The following is an 18,625-nucleotide window of genomic DNA, read 5'->3' as shown; positions in this document are numbered from 1 at the left end:
TTCAAGTATTATGGATAGATATAATCTTTTTAATATCACTGACATTTTCCATAATGGAAAGCATCTCCTGCGTGCTGAGACATTCTGGAGGGGGATCATGCCTTCCTGCTGATGCTCCCGCCGTGCAAAGCGCAGAGCTGAGACTCCTCTTGCCCCAGGCCCTGGCGCTGAAGGTCTGCAGGTCCTGCCTTGGGTCGCGAGGAGAAGGCAACGGGGAGGCCATATGCCTCCAGGAGCTTTGCAGATCTCATCAGCCTGACTTTCCCAACAGGCTCTGGCCGTGCAAGCTGAATGTGCATCTAGTCCCACTCCCAGCTGCAGCCTGTGAGAAGAACACCTCCAGCATCCAAACCATCCTCCAGGTCGACCTGGAGAACATCCCAGTTTGGGCGGTGGGAGGCATTCTTCACGGTTGCCTGAGACCCAGGCCTCCTTCTTCCTCTGTTCCCAGTGCTCCCGGTTCACCTGTGTCAGACGGCCGAGGCAGCCAGCTTGCCCCTCTTCAGGCACTGATTTTTTTATAAGCAAAGTGAACCTCTCCATAGGGACAACACCCTACGAGCTGCAGCGGAGCTGTACAAACACGGGGTTTGCTTTGCTAGGTGGCCCACAACCCCGCCGTAGGAAGGGGGACCCAGCAAGGCTCTAAAGCCGATTTCCCTCAGCCCTGGCACAAGCCAGCTGCTCACCCAGACCCCCTCTGCCACTGAGAAGCCTCTGGAAATCTGCTGTCACCTTCTGTTTGCAGCATTTTCCTGGAATCCCCCTTCCTGGCCTCTCTAATAGTTACGGTGTCTTCAGGCCCCGGCTCACGTGATGGGTTTGGTATATAACTCCCAAGGCCAGGAAGGTCGCTCACCTCGGTTATTTAGCAAACACAACACAAATTATTAACACTAATACAAATAACGCCCACATTTGGGAGAGGAAAAGGAATACGCTCCTTGTCTGGCTGCTAGGACTTGGCATTATAGGGACTGGAGCATCCACGTGTCCTTCAGAGCGCAGGGCTGACCAGCCCTGAGGGTCTCTGCTCTAACGACAGAACCCACATCTCACACCAGGCCTGTGAACGAGGGGTACATGTTTCTAAAGGTGTTCCGTGGAAGCCAGCTCTAATTCCACTGCAGTTCCAGTCATCTAACTTCCACAAATCAATGCAAAGGGGGGGGGGGAAGGCAGCTGGCTGGAGAAAGCTGCAGCAGCCAGACGGCAGAGTATCGCTCTTGTTGGCCCAGCACATCCCTTCCTGTGCGCTGCGTGTACCTCATCCCTTGAGGACACTCTTGTCCAAGGCTGCAAGAGGCACTGGCGATATTTATTTCAAAAAATTAAGACTATTCACAGCATTCAGGTTTGTTCTCCTTTGCAGAAGTTCTTACGCCACCCACCCTGTGCCACCAGGCTCCTCCCGCGGAAGGGGAGACCAGCCTAGGACATGCTTCCACAGTATGTGACTGACGCGAAACTCCCATCTACCTGTCTTCACATTAACAAGTTTTCCTGTGAGTAGAGCTACACATGGAGCCTGGTCTCTATAGGCTGGACTGGAGGCACGGATCCCGTGAATGGGCTTTGCCATCTCGTAAGGTGAGGCTACCAGATAAAAGTATTCCTGCCTTTGAGACAATCACGTTGCCTCTATAATGTGCAGACTCCCTCTTGTCTAGAAACAGATGGCTCGAGCTGTTTGAGTTGGGCAGATTCACAAGCTGATAATCATCTCCAGGGAGGCAGGAGCTATTGTCAGAGCCTGTGAGACACACCCCAACTTCAGGCCTTTTTCCTCCTAATTCTCAAAATGTTGCTGAAATTCTCGCTACAGTAATGCTGAGCAGAGACATTCCCTTTGTGGGTTCGTGCCCGCTAAGCCAGAAGAGACTTCTGGCTTCCACAGAAGCCGAAGTGCTTCCCCTGACCATGCTAAGAGAAAGGATCTCGAAACACGAAGGGCCTCACCTGGCCAGCAAAAAAAAAAAAAAAAAAAAAAAAAGCTGCATTTTGCCATGGTAATGCTGGGAGCCAATGGGAAGAATATATTCCTCTCCCCAGAGACAGCACGAGTTAAAATGAGAAAGCAAGAGAAAACAGTTCTGCAGAAGGAACAGTTACGCTACGCGTCAGCGTGGCTGCCAATGTAAAAGAGCTCGTGCCTGAGGCACACACGCCTGGTGCAACTGCGCAGCGATGCACAGAATTTGTAACAGCAGTGCTCAGCACGGATATGCATCTGCCGCCTAAGAACCCCAAAGGTATCACGAACCTAAATTAATAATCTACACTGATGTCATTTCTCCACAGGGCCAAAGCCTCTCCGGGGAATGCCGTCCAGCTGCTTTAGCAGGAAGATGGCACTTTACTGACATAAGCCAGGTCTCTCTTGATGCCAGGTCAAGAGGGACCCTGCCTTGGAAGCCTGCTCCAACCCAAGCCCAGCTGCAGAGCATGCGACACTCAGACTTGGGATGCTTCCACAAAAAACCCCATTCCAGCCATGATGCACAAGGAAACCCAGACAGACGGTGGTGATAAGCCCAGGCGCACACGCAGGCTGACAGAGCCAGGATGGATGGCTCCAACACAAGGCCTAACCGTGCTCACAGTATTTACGGCATGAATTTCACTCATTTTAATTCAAGAGTGATTAGTCTTGGAAAGAAGCAAGTAAGAGCTGGCTCAGAATGGGGCATCGGCACGGGCACATTGAGCTGGATGGAAAGAGGTGGCAAGATCAGCACAAGAAAAACTCATGGGTGCAGAACCAGGCAGGGTGGCACACCCCTTGGGACAGTGCGTTTTCATCAGGATCCTGAATGCCTCAGAGAAGCCTGCTGTCAGCGAGTCCCGAGAGGAGACTGGACAAGCAGTCAAGAATATGATCAAAAATGGGATGGATTTTTCTAAGTTACTGTCCTGGTGCTTAGGCTCATGAGTACAAGGGACACTCTCTGCTCACTCGCCTGCTAGCCAAGCAAGATCGAGAAACAAAGAATAAGACATATCTCATGTTGACTGGCACTTTTAAATTCTTCTTCCTTAGCAGAAATGCCAGTATTTTCTAGTCTTAACAGTTTCTGAGGCTGTGATATTTCTTGCCTTGTCTCTTCTTGGCAAGCGATCATCTGTAGAAGTAACAGATGATCTAGCAACAGTCTCACATCAGAGCATGTCAGAAAAGAGGCACCCCAGTATTTGTAATCACTGCATCACTTCAGAAAGAAGAATCTCCACTTGATCTGTGTAAATATGGTTATTTATTTTTTAAAAGTAAGTTTATTTCTAGTTACAAAGGGCTTCGCTCTCCCACTTTAGAGCATCTTTTTTCTTTAGTTCCTCAAATAAAGAAACCATTTTGCTCACCATTGAATCCAGCAGCCCATAAACCTGCAGCAGAAATTAACAGAAGATAGTTGCAGTGAAAACACGTGAAGAAGTCCTGATGACAAGACCGACAGACAGAGAGATGGTTTCTCATGCAGGAGCACATTAACGTACGGGCATGCACACAACCGCATAAAAGTGGCTGCCTGCTAACAGAGCTTAGCTCTAGTAATAACTTTTCTGGCTATGAAGTGTGTTTAACGTTATCCGAGATACAATTAATTCTGCTGATCCCTCAAGAGTCTGCAAGCATGCTAAAGACATCCCAGATAGAAATCCCGCATGTGGCTATGTGATGGCTGGATTTACGTTAACAGATTCCAGGCTGGAATAAAGGACATCTTACTTTGTATTTCACACTTGCCTTGCTACAGAATCACAGACATACGTTTGTCAGTTTTCTGAGTTTAACAAAATGCGTTTGCCTCTCCACCTAAGCTTCAACGTAAGCTTAGAAGCAAAGAACAAAAACTAGAAACAAAGATATAAGCTTTGGTCAGACTCACTTCAATATAAAGTTTCTCCTGGTATGTCCCAAACAAAATAGGGTCCACCTGCTCCTGGGGAGGTTCCACTCTATCTGTAGGTACAGCTTCCACAGGCTGTGCTCCCTCTTTCAACTCCTGCGATGAAGTGGAAGATTTCAGCTTTTTCTCATCTTTTAACTTTCTGCTGCTTGGACGTTCCTATTCAGGGACAGACGGAAAAAAAAAGTGACATAGGCCAGAACACCTTTCAGATTGTGGCGAGATGCACCTCCCAGAAGCAGCACCTCTTTCACTGGGTTGGAAATCAGCTCAAATTCAGGATACACAACCTCAGAACGGGTCACACTGTCCCCAGCACTTAGATTTCAACAGGCATCCCAACACATACCTCTTTCTCTTTCCCTGCTGTCTTTGTGGTTCTTTTTTTGCCTTCTTTATCCTTACCACCAAATGACCTTCTCTCTTCTTTCCTAATGGTTATTCTGTCTCCCTTTCCTCCTTTTATAGGTTGCTTTACTTCCACTACAAAAGAAAGAATTTCTATTACCCAAAAACAACATTTTCACATCCAGAAAGACAAGCCCGCTGCACTCACGCAGTGGAAGTATATTACTTTTGCAGTGTATTTTCCTCTTTTTATTAATCTGAGCTGTACTGCACTGAAAAACAATACCTTGAAGAGTACTTCGTTTAAATAAGGAATGAACAGGTCTCAGACATGTATCAGAACGAGCCTGTAAAACAGCTAATAGTGAGATAGGGTTTTCCGGGTTAGTCTGTGTGAAAACCATGGCTACATCTAGCTAAATTAAAAGGCTTATTTGTGCGGTCTTTTTTTCATGACACCAAACCACAGATCACAATTAGTATCACACAATCTGCCTTTTTTTCTGACGCGTTTTGTTATAAAAGGTTTGAGGGGAAACTGCTGACGTTGCCATTTCAGTTGAAATTCAGCACGTTTTCTGGATTTCCAACAGTCCACAGAAACCGGTTGCTGTGCTAAAACTACCATTTACCCGTTTCCTCTGGAACAACATCTACATAGGCGTCCTTCTCAGGCAAGCCAAGCAGGGATCTCAGCTTCAGAGAGTGACTCACCAGACCATCAATTGTTTCACGCCACAGCTGGAGACTGAGAAAAGCATCAGAATCAGAAGGGCGACAAGTACAGCAATTGCCATCTTGTTTTACCCTGTGCCCAGGAGTGAAGGCACCCTACAGCTGAGAGCTGTTCTGCCCAACTAAACCAATAAACTAGCACCCACCATCTGAAAAGCTGTGCAGAGGGATGCTCAATTTCTTTCCTCACGTCCGAGCCTTCTGAGGTCTCAATGGTTTGCAAACCAATGGGCTCATATGGACCCATAAATAATACTGTGAAACTAGATCTCCTGCTCTTCAACATGACACATGTTGGTAAATCAGCATCGACCTGCTCTCTGTTTATCAAGAGGAACCTGCACCCTTCTAATTTAGAAGCAACTGAAAGCTGTTGATATGTTTACAGTCTGAAAGCCTGAGTAAAGAACAGAGAACTGTATCTTCCCTCATACAGTCTATCTGAGTAAAAGGGTACAGAAAATTACCCAAAGGTTTCATAAATATAGACTAGAATAATCTTGCCAGAAATAATCTTGTATACTCCCCAAAATTACATGAATTTACTATTCTAAACTTATCTCCAGGGGGAAAAAAAAAAAAGAAAAAAAAAGGCATTTGGGTCCTAGACTGCTGCTACAATTAATCTATAAAAAACCAGAGTGTAAAGAAGACTTCTAGACCTCATATAATTATCTGCACTCTGAATCACAACGCTTGCAACAGAGCTGGCTAAGGCTGTTGATCACACGATGCATTTACAAGGTTTATCTTGCAAAGGTAACGCACCAGGTTTGATACAAAAGGTCTGACTGAGTTGGCCTCTGTTCAACACACAGCTCCAGCGCTGCCTTATTGAGCTGGGTCAGTGCTGCTTCTCGCTGCTCCTCCCTGGGGATTGACTTTATAGCCTGATGTGAGAGAAAACACAAGGTCCGTGGAGCGAGCGCTTCCTCTCAGTCTTCATTCCCAGTCCGTGGACCCTGAGCTCAACACAGCACGCCACGGCTCTCTTCCTGGACGCCAGTCTGAAACCAGGTTGCACTGAGCACTTACGCACCCAGGTGTGGCCTCCTACAGGGCTGGGATTTGGCCAAGGTGCACAGGCGACCCAAGATCTGGGGAGCAGTGCCAGACCCCTCAGCGAGATTCACAGTAAGCCCCTTTGCAAGGTCACAGGTGTGCTGGAGAACAGGGATTCTAGCGAGCTAGAAGGCCCCGAAGTAAAGATTAGTTATAAAAGCAGCAGAGAGGTTTCCAAGAGAGCACTACAGAAAAACTGCGCTGACAGAATCCAAACCACTCTTGCTTTAATCTAGGGAGGTCTATACTTTATCCACAGCCTGTCATGAGTGCCCCCTTAGTGCTCTGATGAATAGGAAGGACTCTCCAAGGAGAGGAGCCCTTGGGGAAGCCCCAGGAGGCTGTAGGATTAGCCTGCCCCCCACATTCAGTCCTGGGATGACAGAAAGCTAATGGGGGAAGAGCTTAAAATATCTATTACATTGTGCGGTTCTCTTTTCTTCTTCACACAGCAGCCCTCAAAGTCTCTCTTGGGAATCTCTTTACAAGAGCACTGAGGGTGTGGTCAGCAGAGCTGTAGTGATTTTCTGTGATGCACATCATAAATCGTCTCTAACTCACAGCACATTGGAAGCAGACCTTTGGGTGGGCTCACACTGGGGTACACCAGGCTATTTGTAGGGAAACGACAACACCATCAGCTTGTCATAGCAGTAGAGGGAACAGGGGTGAACACCTGCTTAAAGTCCTCAAAGGAGAAGTTCCATCCTGAGGGGCATAGTTCTTCCCCCTCCACATTCGTCATTTGACTCGGAGCCTCCTCAAGTGTGTTCTTCCAACCTGGGACCTCTGCGGTGCTGCTCTGAGCAGGGAGAGCCTCTGAGGTACTCTCCTGGTACTGCACGTCCTCCGCAGTCCTCTTCTGGCCCGAGGGCACTTTCTCCTCAAAGGCTGAAGGAACAGTCATGTGCTGCCTCCATAGTTCATGCAGCTGCTTTACCACTCGATGCTGATAATGCAACTGTGATAACAGGGAAAAGGTAAACGGTGAAATGAGCTATGCCTTTCCTCTACAAACCTAGTTGTTAAAGCTACCATGGCAGACTATGCCAGCCTCCAGAAACCCAGGGATGCACCAGCCCCACGGGTCTTCCCTCCCTGCTATTTCAGTTATGTAGCCCATCAAACAGCAAACATCACCTCCGGATTCTTCTGGTGGAACAACTCTTCCTCTGTGGCATAGGCACCCACAGGAGATGGGGTGCGCTCTGGGGTCCGAATTCGGACAAGAAGTTCCTTCAGACTCTCTTCTACTATAGTAGCACCTTCTTGAGCAGCCAGGTCACTCTGAGGCACCACAAGAAGAACAACACGTGTGAGTCCCCGTTCCATATACAGACACACAAACAAATTCACACCCACGCTAGTAGCCACATGTATACGTTGTATAGGGTTTCAAGGACAAGAATAACTGCAAGCCCCACAAAGCAAAGCAATACTTGCAAGAGCTTTTCAAACAAACCCCACAAATCCCCCCCATACTATACTTTTCAAAGCGTAGTGTAATTTTCAATTTGTACCTTAACTGATATCATAGCGTACGACACATAATCCCATCCCCACTAAGTAACTAATGAAATCCATTACCAACAGAAAACTCATTCTTTAAAGGACCAGTGTGAACAGTTTAGGAGACACAATCACGTCTTTATTAACAACATTACAATAGACTGCAGAGTTCTTCCATTTTATTTAGCAAACCTGCTCAAGTATGTACAGATGTTCTGCAAATAAATAATCATCTTGCTCTCAGCCCTAATTGCATAGCAATAAAAATACCATGTCATCCACTCCCACCCTTATCCTCTTTTTGCGTATTAAGTTCAAAGCTCACAGTTACCCAGTTACATGCTTGGTTACCTCCAGCTTCTCTCTGAGGTCAGCCAATTTATCCTCATACACAGCAATTCCCCAAAGGGTCACCTGCAGCAGAGCTCCTCCTAATAACAGAGGATGTGTCCTAAATTCCCAGGACTCGCTGAAAATGCCTGCTCTCTCTGACTTGAAAAGAAAGGAAAACTTCCTAGTTTCCCCGGGCAAAATTACCCCTGAAATAAGAGAGAAAATGCATCGGTCTGCAAGAAAGCACCTGGTTAACTTGACCCTTTTCCAGCCCCACCCCGAGTGTCTTTATCTCTGTAAGAGACTCTTTCCCCATAGCTTAGCGGGTTATCACGCTTCATCCAGCTATTTTTCTCCTTCCAGATTTACTCTCAGTCACCATGTTACTGAACTGGTGTTATTTCCACCGCACGCTCCTTTTACAGCAAGCTCAGTACTCTCTCTGGCAGATCATGCCCAGTTTGCCATCAGAAAATGATTCACTTCTCAATATTCCACCCATTTACATTCAGTGTAGGAGCAACCTCCTTTCCTTCAAGTCCCACGAAAGGGATCTGCCTCGCACACCTCTTTTGGTGTGAGTCAGCTCTGACACCCAGGGTGGCTTCCTGAGGAGAATCACCCAACAGGCTTGCTCTGCCATTAGTCAGACTCAGCATCGCAGACAACTCCTGAATACTTGATCTCTGGTCTATGTACAAAGGTCTCGGAGATCAGCGGCTCTCATACCTGGTCTGGCATCAAAGTAAAAACACTGCATCCTCTGCCCCTTGGTTTCTCTGGAGGGAATCTGCTGGGGAAGCCTCACCCAGTTATACCAGACGGCAGCTGTGCCATCACTGCTCACCGTCAGGGAGCTTTCAGCTTTCTCACCAGCCAAAGTCTCAAAGGTGAGCCGGGCAGCAATGCCGATTTCATCCTACAAGGAAGAGGAAAAAAAGACAGCTAACTATTTCTACTCTATCTGGCAGGATTTATCTTGCCTGAAGTCATACCGCAAATAAGGGGTTGAGCCTTGGTAGGAGAATTTGTAAGGCAGGTCCAATGAAGCGGCCATTATACAGAGAGAGCCTGGGAATCTGAGCTTCGCGCCACAGAGAGAGCAACCCCTTCTGTTCCTAGATCTCTCCAGAGGAAATGTAGGGATACTCTATTACGCTCGGAATAAATCCCCCATTCTCTGGCCTGGGAGCGACACTCATCGTACAGCTGTGACTTGGGAACTCAAGCAGGCTTAGCTTGACTAAACAATAAAAAGCGCACAATTACCCTGCAAGGAGTGGTGCAGTTGATCCAACGAGCAGGCTGGCCACAGAAATCTAAAGATGGACCCACTACCGCTTCTGGAACCACATCAGGGTAGTCCCTTAAGGAGTCACTGCTAAAGAAAAAAAGAGCCAGCGTTTTCATAGAGTCAAATTCACTTTCAGAGAGGGGAGAACCATGGGTGATTTATAAGACCTTATAAGAAATAATCCCAATTAATGCTCTTCCACATCATCTCTTTAGGGACAGAGCCCTGCAGATGCGGTAAACTCCAGCTAGTGACTTGTCACCATCAAGGAGGAGAGGACACCCAGAACATTAAAGAATGATACCTGCCTAAGGAAGGCTGAGGGTACATGAGTAAGGAGAACGGGCCCTCGGGTTGTGCCTGTTACAGATGGACAGGACAGGGAAAAAAGGCAAATTGGTGATGGAAGTGGAAGGCTGGAAAAAGACAGCCAGATGGAGGTAATTTAGAGCAGAATCCCCACCCTGCCGAATGTAAGCTCTGGAGCCACGCAGAGGGAAGACTGGAGGAAGGGCCTCAAAAAAACCCTTCTCTTTGATTTTTGCTCTTTAGGCATGAGGCCCCAAGGCACAAGGGAACTGCTTGATTCCTAAATCTGGTGACTTTAATATTAGAACATGCCTTTTATTGTGCCCCAGTGGAGACTCCTCTGCGTTCTGGATAAGGACGGTTAAGGATACCCTTACAGACAGATGGTACGTACTCAAAATTATTTATTTCTGCCATGAAGTAAAACTTACAGGGACTCAGACTCTTCAGAAGTGGTGGAACGTGGAAAAGGCTCTGTTGAGACAGATGTGAAAGGCTGCCCTTTACCGATCACCTCCAGTCCATCCAGATCCTGGACATACAGAAAAATGACCAACTCACAATTTCTCTTTTTATATAGAAAGGAAGTTAAAATACCAGACAAATGTACCCACTGAGTCAAGTAAAGTAAAGTTGAGATATCTGGCTCCTACAACGGTTTTTAGAGGTATCCAATGAATGTTTAAGAGACACAGGAAGGAACCAACTCTGGGTCTCCCAAGAATCAACCCTAGATGACTGCATTCCCCACTACCAATGATGCATGGATGGGAAGTCTCCTTCACACACGTTTCTCATGCCCAGAGCCAGGTTTCAGAAAGAAAAAGGTGAGGTTTGTTCAGTTTTTAAGAGGGGCTATCTGCCTTCAGGAGAAGATTTTGGATGCGTGTCTTCCACGTGGATAGAAGTGTCTTCCTTCTGCCCTGAGGCAGATCAAGTATCAAAGTCCCACACCAGCATTGGCAGGTTTTTTTGTTGCCTAGGTCTTGGGAGCTGCATGCTGCTGGTTTGGGGTCCTATTCTGAGGCTCCTAGACCACTCCATGCAACACTTCGGGAGGCTAGACAACTCTTTCATGGGTGTGGCCCTTTGGAAATGTGGGAACTTCCAAGATAAGTACTGTGGGGCTAAGTTTGAGGTTCCTAATGCTTTTTCGGATCCAGTTCTTGGCAATTTTATGTTACTCTACAGCATCTGACAAGAGACGAGTTTTGGGGAGAAGAGTGTTGCTGCGCTGTTGTGGGGAGAAGACTTGCTGGTCTGTTTTGATCGTAGAATCATAGAATAGAATCTTTCTTAAGCTCTGGACCCCTCAGCATAAGAAAGACACGGACCTGTTGGAGTGGGTCCAGAGGAGGGCCACAAAAATGATCAGGGGGATGGAGCACCTCTGCTATGGAGAAAGGCTGAGGGAGTTGGGGTTGTTCAGCCTGGAGAAGAGAAGGCTTCGGGGAGACCTTATTGCAGCCTATCAGTACTTAAAGGGGCTTATAAAAAAGATGGCGGCAAACTTTTTAGCAGGGCCTGTTGCAACAGGACAAGGGGGAATGGCTTTAAACTAAAGAGGGGTAGATTTAGACTAGATATAAGGAAGAAATTTTTTACACTGAGGGTGGTGAAACACTGGCCCAGGTTGCCCAGAGAGGTGGTGGATGCCCCATCCCTGGAAACATTCAAGGTCAGGTTGGACGGGGCTCTGAGCACTAGTTGAAGATGTCCCTGCCCACGGCAGGGGGGTTGGACTAGATGAGCTTTAGAGGTCCCTTCCAACCCAAATTATTCTATGATTCTATACAAAGAATGCCCTCGCTCCTCTAGTCTTACCGGCTTATAAAAATCTAGCTCCTCTAGGACAGATTTTAGCTCCTGCAGTCGATGCTTCAGGAAAAGACTCTTATCCCAGGTTAGATGGAAAGGGATCTTCTTCGGAGGCTTCAGACCTGTGGAAAGACCCATACAAGAGCTCACTGCCTACATACCCACATGCCTATTAATTTCACTCTCTGTCAAAAGTTGGTCTCATGGTGCTTTTAAAGAGGAGGTCCAAGAGATGACTGGGAAGTAGCTTGTGCTGCAGCTGCCAGAAAGGACAACTATAGTGTGAGCCTCCGTACTCGCAGGAGTCGCTATTTCTTTCTGCTGCTCCCTCCACACTTGTACCCCATTTCCGTGGAATCACCTCTCCGTGACGTTCCCTTACCAGTTTCCATCCGGACAGTGTGGGGTTTCCCCACGTGAGTAACCGGCTCTGGGTAGCCACGTTCTCTCTGAGTCAGTGTCATCGTCAGACCAGTGAGTTCATCTCCAATACGCTCGGGCTGGCTCCAGAACTCGCTTCCTCTTCGGTAGCCCTAGGGTGGAAAACAAGGCTCCTGCTGACGCTTTCAGAGGCGTACGGCTGCCTGCAATTTTCACAGGGACTAGAAGCTAAAAAGAAGGAGGGGTCTAACTCTGCTTATACGGATATTTTAAAAGTCTATAAATTGTCACTTTCTGCAGAGCAAGCCAAAATTTTTATCAGGCTGCTGTCAAAGACAAAAGAAGACTTTCCTGTAGCTAGTGCTACATGAAGGTTGAATTATATTAAAATAATGCCTCACACAAATGCAAATTCTTTGATAGTGCTATAAATGTAAAAAAATATTTTTAACATAGGATACTCCCATAATCCTCCTGACTTACCCATACTCCCTTCTCCGTGGCAATCACTAAAATTCAAGCCTGAAGCTATCAGATCTTTCTGTCCCTGGAACAGCAATTGCAGCATGTCCCCATGCCACTTCCCAGTGCATGACGGTCTTTGGTGATAATCAAGAAATGGCACTTGCCCGTGTACGGCAGTTGGTTAGCAAGGAGCCAAAGCACACCACCACCTTCCTCTGACTAGTACTGATAGCACAGTTCATGGTTTTATTTTTAAAGTCACTGAAAGCTCTGCTTGCACACTAGGACTTGGAGTGACTTTGATAAATATCTAATGACAGACCTTCAGAGGTGTTACTCACAACACCAGTGTCTTGGCTCTTTCACAAGAACAGAGGAATCAGGATGCAGAGGACTTGGGGGTCTCACCTTTCCAGGAAGCAGGGCAGGGAGACTCCGGTCAATGAGGTCACGTTCTTCCTGGATTTGCCTGTAATCCTCCGAGACGCTCATCAGCAATTCATTCTCCGGCCTCTGAAGAATTTCTATAAAGAAGGAACGTCAAATCATTGGTGCTGCATTTCTGGGCACACCCTTTACCTATTGTTCACGTGTAACCCCCTTACACTGTCCCCCATCAAATCCACTGTCCTTCCCCCAGCCAGACCCACCAGCTCACCTCCCCACAGCACCCACGGCCACTAGCACTAGCAGCGTGGGGAGCTCCGAGAACATGCAACAGGATTAACCCCGGTCAGCTATGACCATTACAGTTTGTTGTGGTGCCATGAAACTCCTCCACCTGCACACGGAATTTCACAGAACGAGGCCTCAGCTTTGCTCACCTCCTAGATACTTCTCCTGCTTTTTCCTGATTGCCATATTACGGTGCCAGTTCTGGAGAGCTTTGTGCTCTGCTAGTGGGGTCTGATGAACCTTTTTCTTCTCTCCTCCACGTTCCTCTTTTAAAGCTGCTGCGGAAACATCTTGATGAGAAACCTCAGTAAAATCCACTATCTGAAGAGAAAGGAAAGGTTAGATTAACCTCTCCATGCACACACTACCACCACAATGAGAATGGGAGAGGGGAGGAGAAAAGAATTCTTCAGACTGACAGCACTTTTACCTGATCACTCTGAGAGGAACAAAAATAGGGCATTAGGAACACACTCAGAAACAATGGAAGGATTTATCTGAGTCATTAGACTCGAGCAAAGGCATTGCTGCAACACCAGCTCTTCCCTTTCGAGCCTGACGCCATCAGCAGAAGCACATATAGGAGAGGAAGACTCTGCAATTCTTCCCCCTGTGACCTCCTCCTGCACACAGGACTGCAAAACCTGCTGGTGCAGTTTCTCTGAAGGCAGGCCCTCCCCGCAGAGCATGACGAGGCTGGGAAAACCACACCTCAGGCCTGACCTGTTCCTGATAGGTGCTGAAAAGCATCGAAAGGTACTGTAGGCGCTGCACTCCACCTCTAGAAAAGTGCCGCACAGCAGCATTTTCGTAACTTTACAAACCAACCTGAGTGTTTCCTCTGGCCAAGGCTTCCATCTTGAACTCCTGGAGACTTCCCAAAATGTGATGGGGGAGAATCTCTCCACAGCCATCAAACAGTCCTGGTCCTACAACACAAAAAAAAACCCGCAAACGATCCCAGAGTCAGGTCAATAAAGCCAGGCTTGGGAAAACCAAAAGTCAAAGACGTGAAGTCTAACCCTACCAGAAAAACTCAGCGGTTCCCTGGGTGCCTTTGGGAAAGCAGGATACGCTACGAGGAAACGTGACTTCTTCTTTGTCTCTTTGGGTCGATGTTTTCGAACAAGGTATTTCCTCCTAACTGGAACTCTCCCAGCATCATGGGGAAGGTGTGGAGCATGGAGCTTCAGAAAGTAAACAGTCACAAGGCAATTAGGTACATGCTGACTCACCTTCATTCCTTCTGAGCCTTCTAGGATACGCAGAGAAGTCATATCAGTACAGGCTGTTCCTCCCCTAAGAGGCACGTTACATGACTGCGGAGGTACCAGCTTAGCTACTGTCTTACCCTTCTGGACTCTGCTTCATAACTGGGGCAGGGAAAAGAGTTTTAAATCACTTTCCCGACAGTTTTCTGCTGTGTCACTTGGTGTCAAATGCCACCAGTCACACAGTCTGACGCAAGTTTTGGAAGGGAAGTGCTAATAGCTACTAAACAACTTATACGTCTTATTAGGCTAGAAAGTTGGAAATGATGATCTGACAAGAAGCAGTACAGACAAATGGAATGAGAACTGAACTCCAAGAGCGGGTCCAAGTAAACGGACGGGATCCTCTGTTAAACACGCAAAATAGAAGGAGAGTTTCAGGTAAGGTAGCTGTTTCTGTCAGTAAAAATACATACTTTCTCCAGGTCCTCCACCTTAATTGCAAGCGCCTGGATGTCATCTCCTTGCAGGACACACGAAACGGGCTCAGGCTCTTCTGCAATTGTTGAGGAGGACGGTTCACACGTCGTTTCCTCCTTGTCTGAAAAACAGATGAAGAGACGTCCTCTTCAGCCTCCCAAGGAAACCCCACCTTCCTCTTTCAGCCCGGTTATTCATTTCCAGCTGAACTATGTTTTGGGGCAGTTTTTTTTTTTCCCAAGGTTGCACAGAACAATTAAATTCAGCATCTCTTACAATTGGAAAAATCGAACTCTGAGAAGCTACAAGGACCAAGGCGGATCGCGAGGACTCAGCTGTCTCACGCTTTATTCTAGACGAGAGACGACGGATGAGCTGAACTCGGCCCGCGCTTCCCGCAGGGTAGAAGAACGACCCCCCGGGAGCTCCCTGCCCCGGCCGCGGGCGCAAGCAGGCAGCCGCCCCGCAGGGCTGGACGGCGGCCGCCGAGCACAGCGCAGGCAGCAAGCCGCGGGGCTGTCGGACGCTCCTAAATAGCAAAATAGCCCCGAGGCTGTCAGACGGGCAATTGCTATAAATAGCAAAATAGCCCCGAAAGAGCAGAAGCCCCGGCCCAGCCGGGCGCAGGGCAGCGGGCAGGGCCACAGCCGAGGCAATCCCACCGGGGGTTTGCTTCTCCCCGTATCCTTAACCTGCACGTCCCCCCAGCTGGGACCGGCTCCTCCACACACGCGGGGCCTTTCCAGGTGGAAAAAATAATAATAAAGGGGGGGTGGGGGGGGTGTCGCCGCGCGGGGAAGGGGCTCCCGTCAGCGCACGGCTCGGGAGCGGCGGGGGACGCCCAGGCCGCGCCGAGGGCACAAGCCGGGCCCGGGGCCCGGCCGCCGCTGAGGCCGTACCCGGCGGGGTGGCGGCTCGGGGCTCCCGCCGGCCCGGTCCGGGCCCCGAGCAGCGCCGCCGCATCCCGCCGGCCCGCTCCGCGCCCGGGCGCCATGGCAACGCCTCCCGCACACCACCGAGAAACTCGCCCTCGCCGCCTAGAGCGGCGCCTCCCGCCGCGGCACCGCTTCCGGAGGGCGGGACGGCGCCGCCCGCTGTAGGCGGGCGCCAGCTGCCCGCCCCGCCCCGCCATGTCGGTGTCCTGCGCAGGCGCAGTGCGGCAGCGGCCTGGCGGGGCCCGCAGCGCCGAGCACCGGGGCCCGCACCGGGGCCCGGCAGCCGCGGGACGCCGCTCCCACGCCCGGGCGGCGCTGCCCCCCCCCCCCCCCCCCCCGCACCTCTTCCAGCCCAGCACACGGCTCTCGCTTTTTATTCTCCGCCGCTTACGAGCCCGGCGCGCCCCGCGGCCTCGCCACCGGCCCTGTCCCCCGTCGGGCTCCTCTTCGGGGGTCCCGTCGCCACGGCCGGACGCGGCTCCCCGTCCGGGGCGGCCGGCAGGGCCCGGCGGCGCTGCAGCTGGCAGAGCAGGCCGGGCAGCAGGGCGTCCAGCAGGGCCAGGCCCTCCGGCGTGCACCGCAGGCCGCTGGGGGAGAAGCGGCGGGTGAGCCCCCCGGGGGGGGGGGTGCCGCGGTGGCCGGTGGCCACCGCGGCACCCCCCCCCCGGGGGCTCACCCGCCATCCAGGATCAGCCAGCCCTGCTGCTGTAGGTCCTTCGCCTCCCCCGGCGCCCCGAACGCGGCCTCCAGGCCGAGGTGTGGGGAGAAGTGCCCCCAGCGCTGCACGCCCCGGGGGCGAGGAGAGGGTCGTTAGCGATGGGTGGTCAGCGGCGGCTGGATGCCGGGTTGGTGTCCGTTCCCCCCCCCCCCCCCCGGGAGCGTCTCCTCACCTCGTGTGTGACGCCCTCGTCTGTGCGCAGCCCCAGGGCGAGCACCTCTTCCAGCCTGCGGGCAGATGGAGAGCTTGGGGGGGGGGGAGCGCGGCAGGGGAGGGGGGGACGCGGGGGGACACCCCCGTACTCACTGCTCCAGGGGGCTCAGCACCACCCGCCTCCTGGTGCCGTGCCCGCGGCTCCGCACCTCCCGCATCCAGGCGTCGGGCTCCGGCGTCTGGACGCGGGCCTCCCGGCTGCGGCCGCCCTCGCCCCGCGGCACAAACCGCCCGTGTGCCCCTGCAACGGCGGCGGGGGGACAGGGTAGTCCGGGGGGCACGCGTGGCCATGCGTGGCCCCCCGTCACCCCCGGCTTACCTGGCCCCACGCCGATGTACTGCTCGGCCCGCCAGTACGAGAGGTTGTGAGTGCTGAGGGCGCCCTGGGGGAGAGTGTTGCACAGGGTGAGGGGGAGCTGAGCCTGCTGGGGGGGAGCGGCATGGCATGGCATGGGGGGGGGGCACGGCATGGGGGGCACCCTACCTTCCTTGCAAAATTGGAGACCTCATAGTGCCGGAAGCCGGCGGCCACCAGCACGGCGCGGGCGGTCTGGTACATGTCGGCCAGGAGGTCCTGGGGGGGCGTGGGCAGGGCCCCCCCCCAGACCTGCGCCGCCAGCGCCGTGCCCTGCTCCAGCGTCAGCTGGTACAGGGAGACGTGGTCGTCGCAGAGCCCCAGAGCCGCCTCCAGCCCCCGGGCCCAGGCGCCCCGGCTCTGCCCCGGCAGCCCGAAAATGAGGTCGATGGAGGTTCGGCCGGGGAAGAGCCCCCGTGCCGCCTCCACGGCCGCCCGTGCCTCTGCCGCCGTGTGCTCCCGGCCCAGCAGCCGCAGCTCGGCATCGTCCAGCGACTGCGAAGAGAGCGTGGGGGCAGCGGGGGGCACGGGGGGCTGCAGGGGGTGGGACGGGACGGGGGAGAGCCCCTCTCACCTGGACGCCGATGGACAGGCGGTTGATGCCAGCCGCCCTGAAGCCGGCGAGGCGCGGTGTGCCGGCGGAGCCGGGGTTGGCCTCCAGCGTGACCTCGGTGCCAGCGGGGAGGTGGGCAGCCCCTGCGACGGCCTCCAGCACCGCCGCGATGGTGCAGGGGCTGGCCAGGCTGGGGGTGCCCCCGCCGAAGAATACAGAGGTGACGCTGTCGGGCAGAGGGTGGGGAGGCTGTGGGCGGGTGCCGAAGGGCCCCACGGCCCCCCCCCCCCCGAGCCCCTCCCGCACACCCACCTCTGCACCTGGCTGAGGCGGAGCAGGGTGCGTGCCTCCCGCACCAGGCAGGCGCGCACGGCCACCTCGTCCACCGCCGGCACCACGTACTTGTTGAAGTTGCAGTAGGAGCAGCGCTTGCGGCAGTAGGGCCACTGCGGGCATGGGGAGCCGTGGGGGATGGCTGCGCCCCCACCCCCGGGCACCCCGCTTTGGTGGGGGGACAGCCCCAGCCCCATGCACAGGCCCCAGCGCTCCCCTGCCTGCCGCAGGGGCACAAGGTGTGCGCCCCATGGGTGCCACCCTTCATGTGCACAGCCTGGGGACCCACACACACACACGTGCATGGCAGGGGAGCCCCACGTGTGCCCCATGACATGTGCAAGGCTGGGATGCCCCCCAACGTGTGCAAGCCCCGGGCTTCTGCATGCACCCACACATGTGCAAGCCCCAAGGTCCCTCATTCACCCCCCAATGTGTGCAAGGCCCAGGGTCCCATGTGTGCCCTCACATGTGCAAGCCCCGGGTCCCACGTGCACCCCCACGTGCGCAAGCCCCGGGGTCCCTCCCCCGACATGTGCAAGCCCGGGGTCCCCGTGCACCCCCCACGTGTGCAAGCCCGGGGTCCCTCCCCCCACGTGTGCAAGTCCGGGGTCACTCCCCCCACGTCTGCGAGCTCGGGGTCCCCGTGCACCCCTCACGTGTGCAAGCCCGGGGTCCCTCCCCCCACGTGTGCAAGCCCGGGGTCCCCCTGCACCCCCCACGTGTGCAAGCTCAGAGTCCCCGTGCACCCCCCCACGCCTGCAAGTCCGGGGTCCCCCGCTCACGTGCACGTAGAGCGCGGCTGTGGCGGGGGCGGCCGGTTCCGGGACCGTCTCCGGGGCTGGTTCCGAGGGAGAACCCGCTCCCGGACCCCGTCCCGGGCCGCCCCCGCCGGGCCGCGCCGCAGCCATCGCCGCCGCCGGCCGCCACCCCCTCGCCGCCATCGGGCCCCGCGGGCTGCGGCACCGCCCCAAGGCGGGCACCGAGCCT

The 18,625-nt window shown here is 52.9% G+C and overlaps 2 protein-coding genes across 2 annotated transcripts; both read right to left on the bottom strand.

Moving 5' to 3' along the window:
- Positions 1–3,237: 3,237 nt before the first annotated feature.
- On the bottom strand, positions 3,238–15,491 carry MYCBPAP (MYCBP associated protein). Its single transcript, XM_076354108.1, has 20 exons — positions 15,428–15,491; positions 14,525–14,649; positions 13,865–14,024; positions 13,666–13,766; positions 12,987–13,158; positions 12,571–12,686; positions 11,699–11,849; positions 11,323–11,438; positions 9,930–10,030; positions 9,165–9,276; positions 8,625–8,814; positions 7,914–8,101; positions 7,194–7,340; positions 6,730–7,014; positions 5,760–5,881; positions 4,889–5,004; positions 4,543–4,614; positions 4,258–4,391; positions 3,888–4,067; positions 3,238–3,384 (listed from the first exon to the last, which is right to left on the bottom strand). The coding sequence occupies exons 1-20, from the start codon at positions 15,489–15,491 to the stop codon at positions 3,280–3,282; spliced, it is 2,757 nt and encodes a 918-aa protein (XP_076210223.1). The 3' UTR covers positions 3,238–3,279.
- A 330-nt stretch (positions 15,492–15,821) lies between these two features.
- RSAD1 (radical S-adenosyl methionine domain containing 1) lies at positions 15,822–18,579 on the bottom strand. The gene is made up of 9 exons (XM_076354103.1): positions 18,421–18,579; positions 17,615–17,748; positions 17,324–17,528; positions 16,879–17,244; positions 16,714–16,777; positions 16,488–16,635; positions 16,354–16,408; positions 16,140–16,243; positions 15,822–16,050 (listed from the first exon to the last, which is right to left on the bottom strand). Exons 1-9 carry the CDS (start codon positions 18,577–18,579, stop codon positions 15,837–15,839), a joined length of 1,449 nt encoding a protein of 482 aa, XP_076210218.1. The 3' UTR covers positions 15,822–15,836.
- Between the last annotated feature and the right edge of the window lie 46 nt (positions 18,580–18,625).

Source organism: Aptenodytes patagonicus, chromosome 16 (assembly GCF_965638725.1).
Source record: "Aptenodytes patagonicus chromosome 16, bAptPat1.pri.cur, whole genome shotgun sequence".
NCBI lineage: Eukaryota > Metazoa > Chordata > Aves > Sphenisciformes > Spheniscidae > Aptenodytes > Aptenodytes patagonicus.
This window is presented reverse-complemented; position numbering and strand designations above follow the sequence as displayed.